This window comes from Podarcis melisellensis (assembly GCF_964234715.1).
Source record: "Podarcis melisellensis genome assembly, chromosome: 10".
Lineage (NCBI taxonomy): Eukaryota > Metazoa > Chordata > Lepidosauria > Squamata > Lacertidae > Podarcis > Podarcis melisellensis.
In genome coordinates, this window is record NC_138542.1 from 15,526,177 (window position 1) to 15,545,638 (window position 19,462).

Genomic DNA, 19,462 nt, shown 5'->3' on the forward strand with positions numbered 1-19,462 from the left:
CGGTTTTTTCCTGCGTGCTGATCAGCTTAGAATGGTTTTTGGCATATGAAGTCAGAATGAATTTGACTCTACATACCTCCTGTGGGCTTGGCGTCTTTCATCTTAAGTCTTCTTTTCTCATTCATTGAGTTACAGGGCTTTCAGAATAGAAAGATCCTGGCAATCGTCTGGCCCAGTTTTCCCCAGACTATGAGCCCAATGCAAACTATTAAGTTGAACGAGAAAAATTTAGTGGCATAAATGCTCTCAAGGAGCTCAAGGAACCCATCTGCAAAAGGAGACTTGGGGCAGATCCACACTTTACATTTCAACTACATTATTATTATCATTATTATTACTATTAGTAGTAGTATACTGCCCTATACCCACAGTCTCAGGGTTGTTACAACATAAAATCACAATATAAAAAGACAAAATATATAATAAAAATAAAAACAATAACACCCCCAACACATTTTTAAAGGGCATTGGATGTCAATCAGCCAAAGGCCTAGTTAAAGAGGAATGTTTTTGCCAGGCGCCTAAAGGTGTCCAATGAAGGCGCCAGGTGAACCTTCTGGGGAGAGCATTCCGCAAATGAGGAGCCACTGCAGAAAAGGCCCTGTTCTCATGCTGCCACACTCCAGACCTCTTGTGGAGGAGGCACATGAAGAAGGGCCTCAGAAGATGATTTCAGGGTCAGGGTAGGTTCACATGAAAAGCACGATTTTATATATGTGTGTGTGTGTGTGTGTGTGTGTAGGGATGAACGCAGAGTGGGGTCCGGAGGGAGCACACTCCCCACCCGCAGGCAGCCACAGTCTGCCTGCACACGTGACCTTGGGGTGCGGAGCACACACACCCCTCATAGACAAAGCTACAGCTGTCTGAACATCGTTCCCTCTGTCTAACCTTTTGCGGTCTCAGTAGTCTGCGGTGCCCTGTCTGTAACCTTTGTCTCTGAGACCTTTTGTCTCCTTTGCCATAAACTGTGCAAGGGGAAAATGACGCGGTGGAAACAGGTGCCAAAATAACTTTGTACCACCCCACGATCTTGGGACCAGAAGATGTGTAAAGGTCACAGCCCAAAATGTATCTGCCTGGTTTGCATATTTGTCTCAATAAAAGGAGGCTCCAAAGGGCTGGCCGGCGGCTTGCATGCAGCTCACCTGTGCGCAGCTCACCTGCATTATCAACTCCTGCCTCATGTCCATCACTTCATATATATATACCGTATTTTTGCACCATAACACTCACTTTTTTCCTCCTAGAAAGTAAGGGGAAATGTCTGTGTGTGTTATGGAGGAAATGCCTACGGGTGGCATGCCTACGGATTTTCCTCCTCTAAAAACTACGTGCGTGTTATGGTCGGGTGCATGTTATAGAGCGAAAAATACGGTATATGGTTTTTTGAGGGTGCTGGGGAAAGTAGCCCTATAGGGCTAAATTGCAGCTCCCAGGATTCTTTGCAAGGAAATCGCATGATTGAAACGTAGATTGAATATGCTTTAAATATACAGTGTGGATCTGCCCTGGGTCTACTGTATATATATATTGTCACAGTTCACTCCTCCGGCTTGTCTCCTCTCAATTAGCATTAGCGAGGGATGAGTAATGATGCAGAAGGTCCGAATGGCATGACTGGATTATGCAAGGATTTCTGTCCTCAGAGGATGATACCCACTACCTCTCAGGGCAAGTGATTTCACTAGGCTTGCCTCCTTCCAAGCAGGAAGATGACGGGTGTTACAAACCAGAAGCGAGTGACACAGTGACACATTGGTTGCCACCCTCCTATGTGAGCAAGCCCTAATGGGCTTAGCCTGGTTGCTCTGACAGTGCCAGATAGCAGCAGTGCCCTGATTAGCACTGGGACATCCTAGAGTGTTAGTACCTACAATGCCCCAGTGGGAAATTTAAATGGTTGCAGTGACGTAGCATGGTTTGCCAGCACCCTGGGCAAGGCAAGTCTGGTGCCACCTCTGCAGCGATGAGGTTTCCTTCATAGTCAAGCCCCCCTCCCCGCAATTTAAAATCACCTTGTTTTTTTAAAAATCTGTGCATTTAATTCAGCATTGTTAAGTCATGAAAGAACTGAAGAAACCCACAAACCCACACACAAATTTGCTACGCCACATGCCAGCTGGGACAAGGTCTAGGCTGGCTTAGCGGGCGAACCCCATTATGCAGTGAGGAGTAAGATTCCAAGCAGGAAAGCGAAAGCTGAACAAGCCCACCTCACTGGATAGCAGTTGATGTTTGTATCAAGCGTCACGTCTCAAGGGCTGCCACAAAGGCCCAGACAAGAAGAACGTATTGGGATTGGTAAACCGAGGAACCAAATCAGAATGCATCTTGGAAAACATGAAACCGAGCTAGTTCCTGAAAGTAATATGGCATCTTGAGCCTCATCTGTTACTCAGAGCTGTTCCACTTCCTTGTTGCGTCCTGCGTGTTGTCAGATCCTCGACAGTCTGCGTCAGGGTGGCAAACAGGGTGGCGTCAAATTTAGCAATGCTCTTTGGCGGATTCTAAATTTAATGGACAGGGAAGTGGGGTGTCACAAGAGAATTTGTCACCGACCTACACTGAGGCACAGTGTCTCTTTCCCAGCCTTGAAATAAGATGTAGCTGAATTTGGCAGGCTTTTATATGGGTTAATTTATTTGGGTTCCTGATTCTTTCCACCCTATAATCAGCAGCAATCCCTGAATGTCTGTTATGAGTTTCAGCTTGTTATAGCCCAGGCATAGGCAACCTTTGCCCTCCAGATGTTTTGGACTACAATTCCCATCATCCCTCACCACTGGTCTTGTTAGCTAGGGATCATGGGAGTTGTAAGCCAAAACATCTGGAGGGCCGCAGGTTGCCTATGCCTGGCCTATGCATGTTCTAGCCTTATCCTGACTTGAAACTTTTTGTATGTTTTGAATCATGATTGTATGATGATAATGATGATTTTATTATCTTTCCCCCCTCCTCTGCTAAACCACTTGGAGGTTGTTGTCATTTTTCTACAATCAAGAGGCATATAAATGTTTCGGGAGAAACAAACAAACAAACAAACAAACAAACAATAAAATAAAATAGTTGCCCTCTCCTTTTCTCCTTAAAGGAGACTAAGCTGCTTCTGGCGAACCAGAGCAGCGCACGGAAACGCCGTTTACCTTCCCGCTGGGGCGGTACCTATTTATCTACTTGCACTTTGACGTGCTTTCGAACTGCTAGGTTGGAAGGAGCAGGGACCGAGCAACGGGAGCTCATCCCGTCAAGGGGATTCGAACCGCTGACCTTCTGATCAGCAAGTCCTAGGCTCTGTGGTTTAACCCACAGTGCCACCATTTGTTGGAAGCCGCCCAGAGTGGCTGGGGTAACCCAGTCAGATGGGTGACATATAAATAATAAATATATTGTCGTCATCATCATCATCATCATCATCATCATTATTATTATTTCCTTGCATTTGCTGGCGCACTCTCCTTCCTTGGAGTTTTTTAAAGCAGAGCTTGGCTGGCCACCTGTCCTGGATGCTCCAGTTGAGAACGCTGCCACTTCACGGGGTTGGTCTAGATGACCCTTGGGGGCCCATTGCGAAGATTTCCCCCACCACCACCACCACCACCTCGAGACTCGCCTTCCTCCTCCCTCTTCCTCCTCCTCCTGCCGTCGAACAACCAAAGGGAAGAAGAAGTAGTGAGGGCAACTCCGGTTGAGGGCAAGAGGCGGCGGCTTCATCGGCGGCCGCTGGGCTTGCGCGAACTCATCTCCCCCCCCTACCCCCCCTCCCTCGCCGCCGCTACCCACGCGCATGCTCCGTGGGATGGGACCTGCGAAAATTCTGAAGGATAACAGATTCTAAAATGCCAGGCTGGGCAGAGGCGCGCGCGCAGGCGGACTGAGCGGCGGCGGCGGCGGCGCCAGGCAGCCTCGCCATCCTCGCCGGGCCGCGCCAGCCAGCGAGGGCCGCCCTCGGTCAGCCGCGATGCCGCTCGGGCGGAGGCAGCTGCCGGAGCCCCGCTGAAGGGGACCGGAGCCACCATGGGCGAGAGGTCCCCGCCTCCGGCTGGCCGGCGGACCCGGCTCGTCTCCTCGCTGGTGCTGGGGCAGCGCGCCTGCGAGGTCGCCCTGGACCCGGAGAGAGGCGCCTTGGAGTGGACGGAGCAGCCGCAGCCGCGCGGAGGGAGAGGTAAGGACGCTTGGGGGGGGGAGAGGGGGCTCCGAGCCATGTGCAGAGTGCCGCTGCCAACCCACCACCAGCTAGGAACTGCCACTTTCCCCCTTAGGGCAGCAACAACAACAAAAGGAACCTCGGTGTTTTTCAGGGTTCTGGGCCATGTGCAGAGTGCCGCTCGCTCCCTCCCGGTGCTCAAGACACTGCCGTTTCCCGTGGTGGTGGTGCTTTCGGAATCAGGGCTCCGGGCCATGTGCAGAGTGCCGCCGCCTCACTCCTCGCCTCCAAGACGCTGCCGCTTTCCTCTCCCCTTTTCAAGTTAAGGCGTGGTGGTGGCGCTTTCGGGATCAGGGCTCCGAGCCATGTGCAGAGTGCCGCTGCCAGTCCACCACCAGCTAGGAACTGCCACTTTCCCCCTTAGGGCAGCAACAACAAAAGGAACCTCGGTGTTTTTCAGGGTTCTGAGCCATGTGCAGAGTGCCGCTCTCTCCCTCCCGGTGCTCAAGACACTGCCGTTTCCCGTGGTGGTGGTGCTTTCGGGATCAGGGCTCCGGGCCATGTGCAGAGTGCCGCTGCCAACCCACCACCAGCTAGGAACTGCCACTTTCCCCCTTAGGGCAGCAACAACAACAAAAGGAACCTCGGTGTTTTTCAGGGTTCTGAGCCATGTGCAGAGTGCCGCTCTCTCCCTCCCGGTGCTGAAGACACTGCCGGTTTCCCCTCTTTTCAAGTCAAGCCATGGTGGTGGTGGCGCTTTCGGATTCAGGGCTCCGAGCCATGTGCAGAGTGCCGCTCCCAGCCCACCACCAGCTAGGAACTGCCACTTCTCCCTTAGGTAAAACAACAACAAGGGGGACTTTCAGAGGAACTTCTGGGACCTCCCCATTTTCATCCCTTTTCAAGTTAAACAATAGTTGTTGTTTCGATGTGTTTGGAGTTAGGGCTCTGAGCCATGTGCAGAGTGCCGCTGCCAGCCCACCACCAGCTAGGAACTGCCACTTTCCCACTTAGGGCAGCAACAACAACAAAGGGAACCTCGGTGTTTTTCAGGGTTCTGAGCCATGTGCAGAGTGCCGCTCTCTCCCTTCCGGTGCTCAAGACACTGCCGGTTTCCCCTCTTTTCAAGTCAAGGTGCTTTCAGAATCAGGGCCCCGAGCCATGTGCAGAGTGTTGCCCCCTCCCTCTCCACCTCCAGGACACTGCCACTTCCCTCCCCTTTTCAAGTTAAGCTATGGTTGTGGTGGTGGTGATGCTTTCGGATTCAGGGCTCCGGGCCATGTGCAGAGTGCCGCTCCCATCCCACCACCAGCTAGGAACTGCCACTTCTCTCTTAGGTAAAAAACAAGTACAAGGGTGACTTTCAGAGGAACTTTTGGGTACTCCCAGTTTTCACCCCTTTTCATGTTAAACAATAGTTGTGGTTGTGATGTTTTTGGAGTTAGGGTTCTGAGCCACGTGCAGAGTGCCATCCCTTCCTCCTCACCAGCAATGCCAAGGAATTGCCACTTTCCCCCTTAGGTAAAAACATCAACTCAGTTGACTTTCAGAGGGACTTCTGGGCCTTCCCAGTTAAACACTGGTTGTTGTTGATTAATGGTTGTTGAGTTGTTGTTGTTTTAAATGACATTTATACCCTGCCTCTGTCCTGCTAGGCGGCGGGTTGGCTTCAGTTGGGCAAGGTGCCACCGCCGAAAACCACAACCCAAAATGCAATCGCCTTGTGTCCTCCATGTTGTTGGATTACAACCTCCCAACCTTCCTTACCCAGCATGGCCGAGGATGATGGGATGTAGTCCATGAACATCTGGGGGCCCAAGGCTGGGCAAGACTTTGAAGGCCGTTGGGGAGCTCTGAGGATGGTTGGGAGTAGGGCAAGGGCTTCAGATGGCCTATTGTCGCAACACAGGACTGGTCGTTGTGCAAATATATGGGGGAAATATTAAGAAATCCCCCTTTGCTTGGTTCACAAGTAGGATCCCAGGTCTGAAGGCTACTGCCATAGAGCGCTGAGAAACAGCTTTGGTTCGAACCGGTTTGAAACACTGTGCACCAGCTTTGCTGGGCGGTAGGCAGATCCGGCATCACTTAATAACTTTGCTTAGGGGTACAGTGGTACCTCGGGTTACATACACTTCAGGTTACAGACTCCGCTAACCCAGAAATAGTGTTCCAGATTAAGAACTGTGCTTCAGGATGAGAACAGAAATCGTGCTCTGGCGGCGCGGTGGCAGCAGGAGGCCCCATTAGCTAAAGTGGTGCTTCAGGTTAAGAACAGTTTCGGGTTAAGTACGGACCTCCGGAACGAATTAAGTACTTAACCCGAGGTACCGCTGTATTGCCAATACAGATATCTCTGGGAAATGGTTGAGCTACTTAACTCATATAGAGCCGTCTTGCTTGGTGGCCCGTGATAATCAGCACCAGGCAGGGCTGGCCCAAGATATTTTGCCACTTGAGGCGAGCCACAAAATGGCACTCCCCTCCCTGCCAGGGGGGTAGCGATGAGTGAAGATCGACATCAGGAACAAGGGGGGGAATAAAGATCTGCTTTAGGATCTGCTGCCCCTGTGGATCTTGCTGTCTGAGGCAGTCTTCTTGCCTCACCTTGCCTCATGGCCCTGACATAAGGACATCACTTCCACCGCCCAGTTCAGACTTCTCTTGAAGTTGGGACATAACTTCTCCCAAGCTGTTATTATTCAGGAGTCTGTGCAAGAAACTTCGTTCTCTTCTCATTAGTGTTTGCATCATCTGTCAGCATCACAGCCTGAGAGGTTTCACATTCCTGCTTAATATTTGCTAGTCAGATATGCGGGGAGGAGAGTCTGTGTGAATGAAAGATGTGCTGACGAGACGTCACTGGTTCTGAAAACTGCTATTACAAGTTCAGTGGCTGGCCACAGCTCCCAAGCCACATGCTTCGTTTTATTTTTTGCCATCGGCTATGTTTGTATTTTAAATATTTGTAAAGTATTAGCAGTTTTTTTAAAGAGTGAACACAGAGAGATTAGCACTTCTACGTACAGGGTGTTTGGACAATGGCTAGTAAAAGTTCTTTTACGATTGTCAGTCTTAAGCAGTTAATTGTCCCTGTTTGCCCATTACAGTAGGTCAACTTTTTTAAAAAATGGCCTGGCCTAGTTCAATGACAGTTCTACATGCTGCACATCAGAACTGCAGTCTGTTGAGAGCCTGTTCACACAATACAGTGGTACCTTGGGTTACAGACGCTTCAGGTTACATATGCTTCAGGTTACAGACTCCGCTAACCCAGAAATATTACCTCGGGTTAAGAACTTTGCTTCAGGATGAGAACAGAAATCGTGCTCCAGCGGCAGTGGGAGGCCCCATTAGCTAAAGTGGTGCTTCAGGTTAAGAACAGTTTCAGGTTAAGAACGGACCTCCAGAACGAATTAAGTACGTAACCAGAGGTACCACTGTACAGTTTTTGACCACACAATAAATACAGTTTTTGACCTGGCATATGTTCCTATGTACAAACTTGTTTAAACCAGGCATTCGTTTTCAGTACGTTTCTGAGCACAATTCAAAGTGTTGGTGCTGACCTTGAAAGCCCTAAACGGCCTCGGTCCTGTATACCAGAAGGAGCATCTCCACCCACATCGTTCTGCCCAGACACTAAGGTCCAGCGCCGAGGGCCTTCTGGCAGTTCCCTCACTGCGAGAAGCCAAGTTACAGAGAACCAGGCAGAGGGCCTTCTCGGTAGTGGCACCCGCCCTGTGGAGCGCCCTCCCACCAGATGTCAAAGAGAAAAATAACTACCAAACTTTTAGAAGACATCTGAAGGCAGCCCTGTTTAGGGAAGCTTTTAATGTTTAATAGGTTATTGTATTTTAGTGTTCTGTTGGAAGCTGCCCAGAGTGGCTGGGGAAACCCAGCTAGATGGGTGGGGTATAAATAATAAATTATTATTATTATTATTATTACTACTGCTACTACTACTACTATTATAAGCACCCCCGCATCATAGACGAGGAACCTGTGGTCAGGTTCAGCAACATGGCCAATGGGCACGGATGATGGGACTTGTAGTCCAACAATATACGGAGAGCACAGGAGCCTTCTCCTCAGTTCCTTCCTGCAGGCCTAATTCCATCTACTATTTTCACCCTTGGCCTTAACTCTGAACTCAGATCAAGCAGCGGATCCTGCAGTTAAACTGCAGTTAAACTGGACATACTCAGAAATAAGTCCCATTGAGTTAAATAGGCCTTACACCTGGGTAAGTGTATATCGGACTGTTCCCTAACTCTCTTGCAGTGCACTGTGGACAGATCTGGGCCATCCTTCCAGGGTGACTCAGGTATGTTTGTTCTGTAAGGCCACGCAAAGCAATAATCCTGCATCACATTTAAAGTCCCACACCCTCAGTCTTAGCCACGCCAGCCATTGAACCTTCCGTCTTCCTGTCATCCCAGAAGCTTAGGAGCAGCTTGCAGGAACGGCTGTCAGTGGTGCCTTTCTAGATTATGATACACAAGGCAGTTTACAACAACAAAATATAACCTGGCCTCCCAGCACTGCCTCAGTTTACAGCTCCTCCCCACCGGCTGCTACTATCACAGCTCTCTTTTCGGGGCTTCTGGCTTCATAACAACCTCTCTTTCTTCTGTGCTGCAGTTAGACCAGGCTTCCTCAACCTCGGCCCTCCAGATGTTTTGAGGCTACAATCCCTATCATCCCTGACCACTGGCGCTGCTAGCTAGGGATCATGGGAGTTGTAGGCCAAAAACATCTGGAGGGCCGAGGTTGAGGAAGCCTGAGTTAGACCAAAGTCAATGTGTTCTTCGTCTGTACCAAGAGCAGAGCCTTTCCTGCTGCAGCCCCAGTGCTATGGACACACCTTTTTGGGCAGGGGAGTCTAAGCAGCTCCCTCCTTTTCACAGCAAAAACACATTTGCTTTGATCGGTTTTTGGGTATTAACCACTCCTCTGTCCTATTTTATTGCATCACTATTTTCAGTTTTGTATTCTAGTACAGTGGTACCTGGGTTTATGAACTTAATCCGTTCCAGCAGCCTGTTTTTAAACCAAAGCGTTCTTAAACCAAGGCGTGCTTTCCCTACTGAGGCCTCCCGCCGCCAGTGCCCTTCCACCGTTCGGCTTCCGAGGCAAAGTTTGCTAACCGGAACACCTACTTCTAGTTTTTGCAGAGTTTGTTTGCTGAATAGTTCATGAATAGGGCTGTTCGTAGACGCAGGTACTGCTGTATTATTGTTTTAGGACTCTCATACCTACGGGAACACCTCTCCTGATATGTCCCACGGAGGACCTTACGATCTTCAAACAAAAACACCTTGGAGATCCCAGGCCATAGTTAGGTTAGGCTGGGCTCAACCAGAGCCAGGGCTTTTTAGGCTGTGGCCCCGATCTGGTGGAACGCTCTGTCACAAGAGACTAGGGCCCTGTAGGACGTGACATCTTTCCGCAGGGCCTGCAGGACAGAGCTGTTCCGCCTGGCCTTTGGCCAAGGCACAGCGTGACCCCCTCCTTTGGTAATCCTCATAGAACTCTAGCCCAATGGTTGCCATTAATTTGATTCTGAATTGATTTTAGAATGAATTGATTTTAGAATGTATTTCAGTTAATTGATTGTGATTTTATGTAAACTGTGTTACTTTTATTGTTGTTAGCCGCTCTGAGCCCGGCTTCGGCTGGGGAGGGCGGGATATAAATAAATTATTATTATTATTATTATTATTATTATTATTATTATTATTATTTCTTATTATTAGCCGCTATGCAACTGACTTCACTGAATAACAGGACAGGCACATACTGTATTTTTCGCTCCATAAAAAAGTAAGGGGAAATGTCTGTGCGTCTTATGGAGTGAATGTGTGGTCCCTGGAGCTGAATTGCCCAGGGACAAAAAGCAGATCATGCTTTCTTTTTTTTTAGAAAGAGGGAAGGGGGTATTGAAACGAAGCCGCTGAGGAGCTGATCGGCAAGGGATCGGAGGGGAGATAAGGGATGCTAGCGATAAAGGAGGCTTCCTGGGAGGGGGGAGGTAAAAGCCCATGGATCCTCAGGATTTTTGCATTGGGCTACCCCAAACTCACCGTCAAATCACATGTCTGTGGCCGCAGCATGAACCACAAATACCATACATTCACTGTTTTATTCAGAATATTTTTTTTTCTTGTTTTCCTCCTCTAAAAACTAGGTGCGTCTTATGGTCAGGTGCGTCTTATGGAGCGAAAAATACGGTATTTCGTAACTCACATAAGGATAAATGATCTCATATGATCCATGGCTTCTCCCAGAGTCCCAAGTCGATTTGAAGACAACTGGTTATTTCTCCTGCAGGGGTGCCTCCCCCTAGCCCACCTGGCTTTACCAAGGCTGCATACCCTCTGAGGAAAGTGGATTGGGGCCACATAGAGACACCCCCATTCAGCTCCCTTGACTTTTATGCTCCATTTCTCAATGGCATCGTACGGAAATAATAGCCAACCAGCGAAGCAAAGAGTTCTGTCCCCGCTTTGCCAGATCTGCTGGCTTCTGTACGGCTGAGGAAGCAAAATACAGTGGTGCCCCGCAAGACGAATGCCTCGCTAGACGAAAGGGTTTTCTGTTGTGGAGGTGCTTCGCAAAACGAATTTCCTATGGGCTTGCTTCGCAAGACGAAAATGTCTTGCGAGTTCCTGCGGGGTTTTTTTCCTCCCCCCCTTTTTCTCAAGCCGCTAAGCCGCTTATCAGGTGGTCCGCTAAGCCGCTAAACAGCTGATCCACTAAGCCGCTAAGCCGCTTATCAGCTGATCCGCTAAGCCGCTTAACAGCTGATCCGCTAAGCCACTTAACAGCTGATCCGCTAATAGCGCTAATCCACTAAGCCGCTAATGGGCTTGCTTCGCAAGACGAAAAAACCGCAAGACGAAGAGACTCGCGGAACGGATGCTTTTCGTCTTGCGAGGCACCACTGTACAATGCCAAGCAGGAACATTTTGCTTTACCTGCTGAGGAGGCAGCGAGCAGGGAAGAGGGACTGGTTTATGAAGAGTGCAAGGGGCCCGATCCAGATTTGGCCTGAAACTGGAGGGTCTCTCACCATCTCCCACAACCCACTAAAGCTGAGGTCTCTTTGGCCTCCCACCTTTCTGCTGCATCCATCCATTAGGGAAGCTTTTGATGTTTAATAGATTATTGTATTTTAATATTCAGGCCAGCCAGATGGGCGGGGTATAAATTATAAATATTATTATTATTATTATTATTATTATGGGTAGAGGCATTGTAGCAGGCTGGACTAGATGACCGCTGGGATCCCTTCCAAATCTACAGTTCTATGATTCTAACCAGGGTGGATGTGATTTAAATCAAATTGATTTAAATCACTAGTCAGTAAGACTTGATTTACCGTATTTTTCAGTGTATAAGACTAGGTTTCCCCCCCCCCCTAAAAAATAATGTCAGAAAAAAGGGGGCATCTTATACAAAGATATATCCCCCCCCCATTTTCTTAAATCGGAGTCCCCCAAAATAGGGGGCGTCTTATACATGGGGGCGTTTTATAGACAGAAAAATACGGTAAATCCCCCCCTTTTTTACAGAAATCCTCATTCTTGCTGGTATCAGCTTATTATTTGCAACCAGATGAAGGTTTTTGGAATAATAAATTTTCAGAGTAGTTTTTACAGTTATATCAAAAATTACTGATTTGGTTATGCTATAGGAAATACGCAGACAGATAATTATGAAATTATTGTGAGGTTTAATAAGTTATCTGTTTATATTTGGACAACTTTCCCGCTGTACTTTATTGGAAGGAGAAGAAGAATCATTTCCTGAACAACAATTTAAACAATTTATTTAACTAAAACAATAACATTATAGTATATGTATCCATGTTCGTTAACAGATGTGGTTAAACAATTGTTTTTAATAAAAATACCAGACTGAATTTTAGCAGAGGCTCAGGAGGAGAGGCACAGCACGTTCCAGGGGTTCTCATCAGATGAGGGCACGGCGCCAGAGACTAGCTCCCCAGAGGGATCACTCTCAGGGTTTGGCACAGGCGGCTCTTATTGGTGGGAAGATCAACCGGAGGTGGGGTGGCGCAGAGAACTACCAAGCGGACCCTTGCACGCAGCGTCACCCTAGACGACAGAGAGAGAGAGGGGGTCGTGGACGTGTTGGGGGAGGATCCGGGTTTCGAACACACCTGCAGAGAGATGGAAACGGAGGAGATCGACGTCGACGAGAGCATTGAGGACAGGCCGGATCTAGCCGGCTGGCTGCACACCACGGGGGATGAACTGTATCCGGCACTCACCCCCACGACACTGGAGCACCCAGAACCCACACCAGAAGAGGGGGAGGGGGAAGGGGGGGCTTCGGAGGAGGGATGGATGTCAGAGGCTCAGGAGGAGAGGCACAGGGAAGAGAGGAGATGGAGAGCGAAGGGGAAGAATCCGAGGGGAGCGTAGGAGAATATGACAATGGCCCAAGGGATTCCATGAGTCTCTCCAGCGAATCGGAAGACTCGCAGAAGGGGGCGCCAGTGGCCAGGGGTAGAGGGTTCCCAAGGGGAACGCCACAGGAGCAAGGGGGGAGCAGGGACTCCCAGAGCAGCAGTTGGAAATCAGGAGCAGCTTCCCCACCAGAGCATAGTGAGGGGGAAAAGTCCCAAGTATCAGGGCCAGTGGATTCCCCACCAGGGAGAGAAGACGAGGCAGGGCTGACCACGCCTCCATCGGAGAGTCGGACAACGGAGGGGAGGTCAGATCCGGCCAGTATTCCGGAAGAGGGAAGCAGTGACAGGAGTAGTGTAACGGTTAGGAGGAAGGTCACTGGATTGGCGCGAGAAGCAAGTTCAAATGTACAGGAGCGCGGGACCGCAGAGGATGAGGACTGGGAGCCGGGTCCCAAAGCTCGCCGGAGGCAGGGGGAGGAGCTAAGCGACTCAGCATCAGAGGAGTCTAGAAAGGGGAATGCACCAACGGGCAGAAGGACCCAGAGAAAGAGAGAGCAGCGGAAAAGGTGGAGCAGGGCTAGGATATTAAACTGGTGTCAGAGGGGAGGAGACTCAGACGGGACTTTGCCGGTCTAGGGTTTAGGACGTAGAACTGCGCGCTGCGGCTTTGAAATGGAAACTGAACTTCAGTAAAGACCTTTGTACATAAACACAGCCTGGCGTTGGTCCTCTGTGAGCTGGGACCGAGGGGCAGCTCTGACATATATGTATCCATGTTCGTTAACAGATGTGGTTAAACAATTGTTTTTAATAAAAATACCAGACTGAATTTTAGCACACATGAAAAACTTAAATCCATATTTCCTGATGAATAGCCTTTGGTCTATAATGTAACTTAAATAGAAAACTATCTTTAGAGGGGGAAAAAATCATCCAAAGCATTTTATTTTAAAAATCTAATTTAAATCAAAAAGTTCCAATTTAAATTTTAAAAAATCCAATTTAAATTTTAAAAATCCAATTTAAATTTAAGAAATCTGATTATTTATTTATTTATCTTTATTGATTATTTATTTAATTAATTTTTTTAATCATTGATTTTTATCCACTCTGGTCCTACCTGCCCTTCCCAGCCCAGCAAACATCTGCTGCCTGAAGTGATCATCTCACTGTGCCTAGTGATAGGGCTGGAAATTGGGGCTGGATTGAGAGAAATTTTGACATGCCACTGGCATTCTGTTAGATAAAAAGATCTTAAAAGCCAGAGAACAGGCTTCTTCATTTGTTTTCTGTCCCTCCCCCTCTCTCTTTTAAATATCTCTATGGCCTCTTCAAGTAACTGTAGAAGACCTCTCTGCTTCGCTTGTTCATTTTATATCAATACTTTCAAATCCACCTTAAGCTTTGTGTGTCAATAAGTGGTGAAATGCCAGGACTGTTGAATATGGCTTTCCTTAATGAACTTGAGAACCTGACCTACTTCTGGAGCTATTTAACTCAACATTTTTAAAGATTTGTAACGCTACTCCTCCTCAATCTTCATCTGATCGGGCCATTGCAGGAAACAGGAAGCTCTCCTTTTGCAACCAAAAATACATTGAAAGAGAACCGACGAACCCGCAAGCGAGACAATGCGAGGCTTTGGGAACGAGAGAAAAAGTCCTCTGGAACAATAAAGTGCACTGCTGCATGCTTTGATCTCCTGCCAAAATAAGCATTGTTTACCTGAGGAAGATTAATACATAAGGGAAGTATCAGTTGATGAGCTATCTGGTGAGACTGGCCTCTTACATAACAGGAAGCCCTGTAACACAACACAGCCCTATGCAGTCAGTCAAGAATAAAAAGGTGAAGGGGGGGAAAAATAGGTCAAATCAAGAATGAAGGCCTTTGTAATAGGGAGATTTACGCTAACGTAAGCTTGAACGGCATTGCATCACCAGCCTCTTAAATAGTACCAGGCTTGCCAAAAACATCAGTGTCTGTAGTTTCCCCCCACCCCTTGGACAGGGGTGAGGAATCTCTGGTCTTCCAGATGTTGTTAGACTCCATCGCCCATCAGCCTTTGTCTGCACAGCCAATGGCCAGGTTGTCAACAGTGAAACCACATCTGGAGGGCCACAGTTTCCTCCACCCCCAGACAGTGTTCAAAATTAGCCAGGCGCTCAGTTTCATTTGCGGAAGGCTGGTGACGCTGTGGGTTAAACCACAGAGCCTAGGACTTGCCAATCAGAAGGTCGGCGGTTCGAATAACCACGACGGGGTGAGCTCCTGTCGCTCAGTCCCTGCTCCTGCCCACCTAGCAGTTCAAAAGCACATCAAAGTGCAAGTAGATAAATAGGTACCACTCTGGCGGGAAGGTAAATGGCATTTCCGTGCTTCTCTGGTTCGCCAGAAGCGGTTTAGTCATGCCCAGAAGCCGTATGCCTGCTCCTTCGGCCAATAAAGCAAGATGAGCGCTGCAACCCCAGAGTCGGCCACGACTGGACCTAATGGTCAGGGGTCCCTTTACCTTTACCTTTAGGCTCATTTAGAAATGTAGAGATTATAGTACAGTGGTACCTCAGGTTACATACGCTTCAGGTTACAGACTCCGCTAACCTAGAAATAGTACCACGGGTTAAGAACTTTGCTTCAGGATGAGAACAGAAATCGGGCTGCCGTGGCGCGGCGGCAGAGGGAGACCCCATTAGCTAAAGTGGTACTTCAGGTTAAGAACAGTTTCAGGTTAAGAACGGACCTCCGGAACGAATTAAGTACTTAACCCGAGGCACCACTGTAAATCCTTTTATGGGTGTTGTCCTTTCCCCCAATAAATGATGTTTGTTTGTTTGTTTGTTTGTTTGTTTATACTCTGCCCATCTGGCTGGGCTTCCTCAGCCACTCTGGGCGGCTTCCAACAAAAGATTAAAAACATCATAAAACTTCAAAAATTAAAAACTTCCCTACCCAGGGCTGCCTTCAGATGTCTTCTAAACGTTAGATAGTTGTTTATCTCCTTGACATCTGGTGGGAGGGTGTTCCACAGGGCGGGCGCCACCACCGAGAAGGCCCTCTGCCTGGTTCCCTGTAACTTGGCTTCTCGCAGTGAGGGAACTGCCAGAAGGCCCTTAGCGGTGCATGAAAACCAGGAGCTGGCCCTAGGCATGACCTAAGTATAGAATAATAATTATGATAATGAATAGCTGAGGCAAATAATTTATGGACCATCATCATCATCATTATCATTTGTGTGTGTATCTGTCCCACCAATCCCTGACATTTCTACAAGTTTCTCAGTGCGGGTTACGTAGATTTTGGAGTCAACTTGCTCTCCATCTAGTGGACCTGCCAAAGATACGTTAGGGGATCAGCCTCAGGGACTTCAAATTCTTACTTTGGATCACTGTTCCAGTTTTTGTGATCATTGATGCTCATTTTATCACGTGTTACTTTTACATGTTGCTTCGTTAGCAGGATTGCAGAATAGGACTAACACGTTTTTGGAAATATAGTATTTATTGATGATAACGCGCTTTGCATCAAAGGCAGAATTGCGACGGGTTCCTTGAAAGTGATTAAACATATTGTTATGAATTTGATGGGTGGGGAGGGAAGACCATGGGGAGGGCTAAACCATGGGTAGGCAAACTAAGGCCCGGGAACCGGAGCCGGCCCTACCTCCTTCTAAATCCAGCCCACAGACAGTCCGGGAATCAGCATGTTTTTACATGAGTAGAATGTGTCCTTCTATTTAAAATGCATCTCTGGGTTATTTGTGGGGCCTGCCTGGTGTTTTTACATGAGTAGAATGTGTCCTTTTATTTAAAATGCATCTCTGGGTTATTTGTGGGGCATAGGAATTCGTTCATTCTCCTCCCCCCCCCAATATGGTCTGCCCCCCCTAAGGTTTGAGGGACAGTGGACCAGTGAAAAGGTTTGCTGACTCCTGCCCTAAACCCAGTAAATGAATGAACGTCAGAATCAAGTTAATATTTGATAGGGTTGCCATGCATCTGGAATTTCCTAGACACAGCCGGTATTCAGCCTTCGTGAACAGCGTCTGGGTGGAAATCGCTGAAATGTTTGGGAAAATCTGGGCGCAGGGCAGCCCAAACACTTCTGTGTCCAGATTTTCACTTTTTGAAATATGGCAACCCTATACTTGGAGTTTTGGAGAAATACAGTGGAGAAATACAGGCTGAGCTTCCTTTGCAAGCCAAGGCCTCACCTGGGATAGAGGTGTTAACAAAAAAAAAATGGAATCCTTGGTCCTGGGCAAACAGAGGTTGGCAAGGTGATGGGATTTATAGGAGCGATAACAGGAAATGTGTGCTGGGAAGAAGAAAGGAGAGAAAAAAAAGACTTTGGCAGGCCGGCAGGGATGGCTTGAGCTCCAGTGCTGCACTGCGGTGGGAAACAACTTCACTGCGGTGGAAAACAACTTGAATTGACTGTGTTGCAAGTTCCATGCTCCCTCCCTCCCAACTAAATATGTGTATAAATCATATTTCTTAAAGCTGCGACAGTCTCTGCCATGTCTTGCTACTCAGAGTGCTTGGAATCTTGGCACAGAATGTGGATGGCACCCAACCTTTGTAACAATATTTTGGAAGCAAAGGTTTTTCCTTCTCTAAAAGTCTTTTGTTCTCAGAGAGTATCCTGAATATTCATGGTAGTTACCTCCCAATAAAATGTCACATCTTTCCATTACAGTGGTACCTCGGGTTACATACGCTTCAGGTTACATACGCTTCAGGTTACATACGCTTCAGGTTACAGACTCCGCTAACCCAGAAATAGTGCTTCAGGTTAAGAACTTTGCTTCAGGATGAGAAGAGAAATCGTGCTCCAGCGGCACGGCGGCAGCAGGAGGCCCCATTAGCTAAATTGGCGCTTCAGGTTAATAATAATACTGATGATGATGATGATTATTATTATTTTATTTATACTCTGCCCATCTGGCTGGGTTTCCCCAGCCACTCTGGGCGGCTTCCAAAAAAATATTAAAGAACAGTTTCAGGTTAAGAACAGACCTCTGGAACGGATTAAGTACTTAACCTGAGGTACCACTGTACTGCATTTTGGTCCGGCCTTTATACCTGCATGTCGAATCGTATCTCTTAATTTTTCGCATTTTCTTCTAGAAGCAGAAGCCTAAGCACTCTGATACACTGCTCTATCTCTTTTTCGCAGAGAGCTGCGCCGTGCCCATATCTGAGATTATTGCTGTCGAGGAAACAGAAATCGATAAGAAACAATCTAATAGTGGGAAATGGCAGAAAATGGCAAAGCCGCATGCATTCACAGGTAAAACACAACAGCAGCACCGTTTTTTAAAAACACCTGTTTGCTAAATGTTTGCAGTATTCTTCCAAGCGGTGAGAGAAATCTTACCACTCATCTGCTTTCTTGGATTTCTCGCCAAGAAATCGTTTGGAGTAAGTTACCACTCGGCATAACATAATCTGTATTCCACCCTCACCAACCCTCAATTCTGAGTGGAGAAATTGCCGCAAAACTACTCTGATTTCCACTGCAGAACACAATAGCATCATTAACTACCATACCCCTCTGTCTATCTTGCAGAAAACGGTCCTTTGGGGGCATATTAAGGGAAAGCAAGCAATAAATGGTTTTGAATTTGTCTTTTGACCCACTAGGGTATATGCCTGGACTTACTGTGTGTGAATTTTCACCACACACAACCTTCAAATTATAGGGCATCATTAAGTGCTTTGAAATAGCGACAGGATGCATGTTTTCACATGTCCTCCATATTTTATGTACATATAATTTATTAGAGTGTTTTTTTTAAATTGATGGCATAGCTATAAACTTAACCAAGGGTTTATTGATTGCTCAAATGCCCAAAGTGTATGCTAAACCTAAAGTCCTGCTAAATTGCTCAAATGCCCAAAGTGTATGCTAACCTAAAGTCCTGCTAAATCTTTCCCCTGTTGAATCCATTAAATGGTCAGGGTTTTCTGCCTTGTATCTGCACTTTAAAAAATGGTAATTATTAATTATTACCTTACAACAGATTCTTCTTCTTTTTTCCCCCAAAGGAAGAGGAAGACCTACTTGACTTCAAAATATAAACCTTAAAAAAAATAGAAGCCCTGCCTGTCTGAGGTGAAAGGGCAAGCACTCAATTAGTTTCTAATTCCTTTTAATACCTTTTGAATAAATAGAGGATTTTCCTTTTACAGTGTTAGAATATGAGACATTCTGGGTACCTTGAAATGAATCTTTACATATAACTTCGTTTGCATAGGACAGGCATCCCCAAACTTGGCCCTCCAGATGTTTTGGGACTACAACTCCCATCATCCCTAGCTAACAGGTCCAGTGGTCAGGGATGATGGGAACTGTAGTTCCAAAACATCTGGAGGGCTGAGTTTGGGGAGTTCCACGCTTTGCAGTGATAGCTGACACCTGAAAGTAGACTTTCCAGGGTCTTTTCCCAAATCTGGAAAGTCGGAGGCTGTTTCCGAAAGACCTTCAGCCAGCTTTATAAAATTAAAGTTTGATTTGGAATGCCGTCCCCATTTTTTGTGCCCATACCTTGAAGCTACTGCCACATATCAACTGAAAGACAGGAACGTTGATTAGCAAGTCAAATCTCATCTATGCCGTATAACTGACTTGGTGATCTCTCTCGTCCCAGTCAGAATTATATTTCATGCATTGGTCTAATAAGTGGGTGGGGGCATAACAAACAGCCCCACCCCAAGTCTCTGTGTATACAGTGTGAATGTCTGCAGAGAGAACCCTTGCTCTGGGTTCCAGATCACATGGGGCGGGGCTACTTGGGACATGTGACCCTGGGGGCGGAGCTAGTCAAATTAGGCCCACGCCCACTTCTGGCTACGGCGTCTTTTTCTTTTTTCTTC

General features: G+C 47.5%; 1 protein-coding gene across 1 annotated transcript in view; it reads left to right on the forward strand.

The window, feature by feature from the left end:
• Positions 1-3,959: 3,959 nt before the first annotated feature.
• Positions 3,960-19,462, forward strand: part of CERK (ceramide kinase) — a 43,524-nt gene continuing 28,021 nt past the window's right edge. Inside the window, exons 1-2 of the mRNA XM_081929161.1 lie at positions 3,960-4,165; positions 17,763-17,876. Coding sequence (XP_081785287.1) covers positions 4,018-4,165; positions 17,763-17,876 — 262 coding nt within the window. The 5' untranslated portion in view covers positions 3,960-4,017. The remainder of the gene's footprint in view (positions 4,166-17,762; positions 17,877-19,462) is intronic.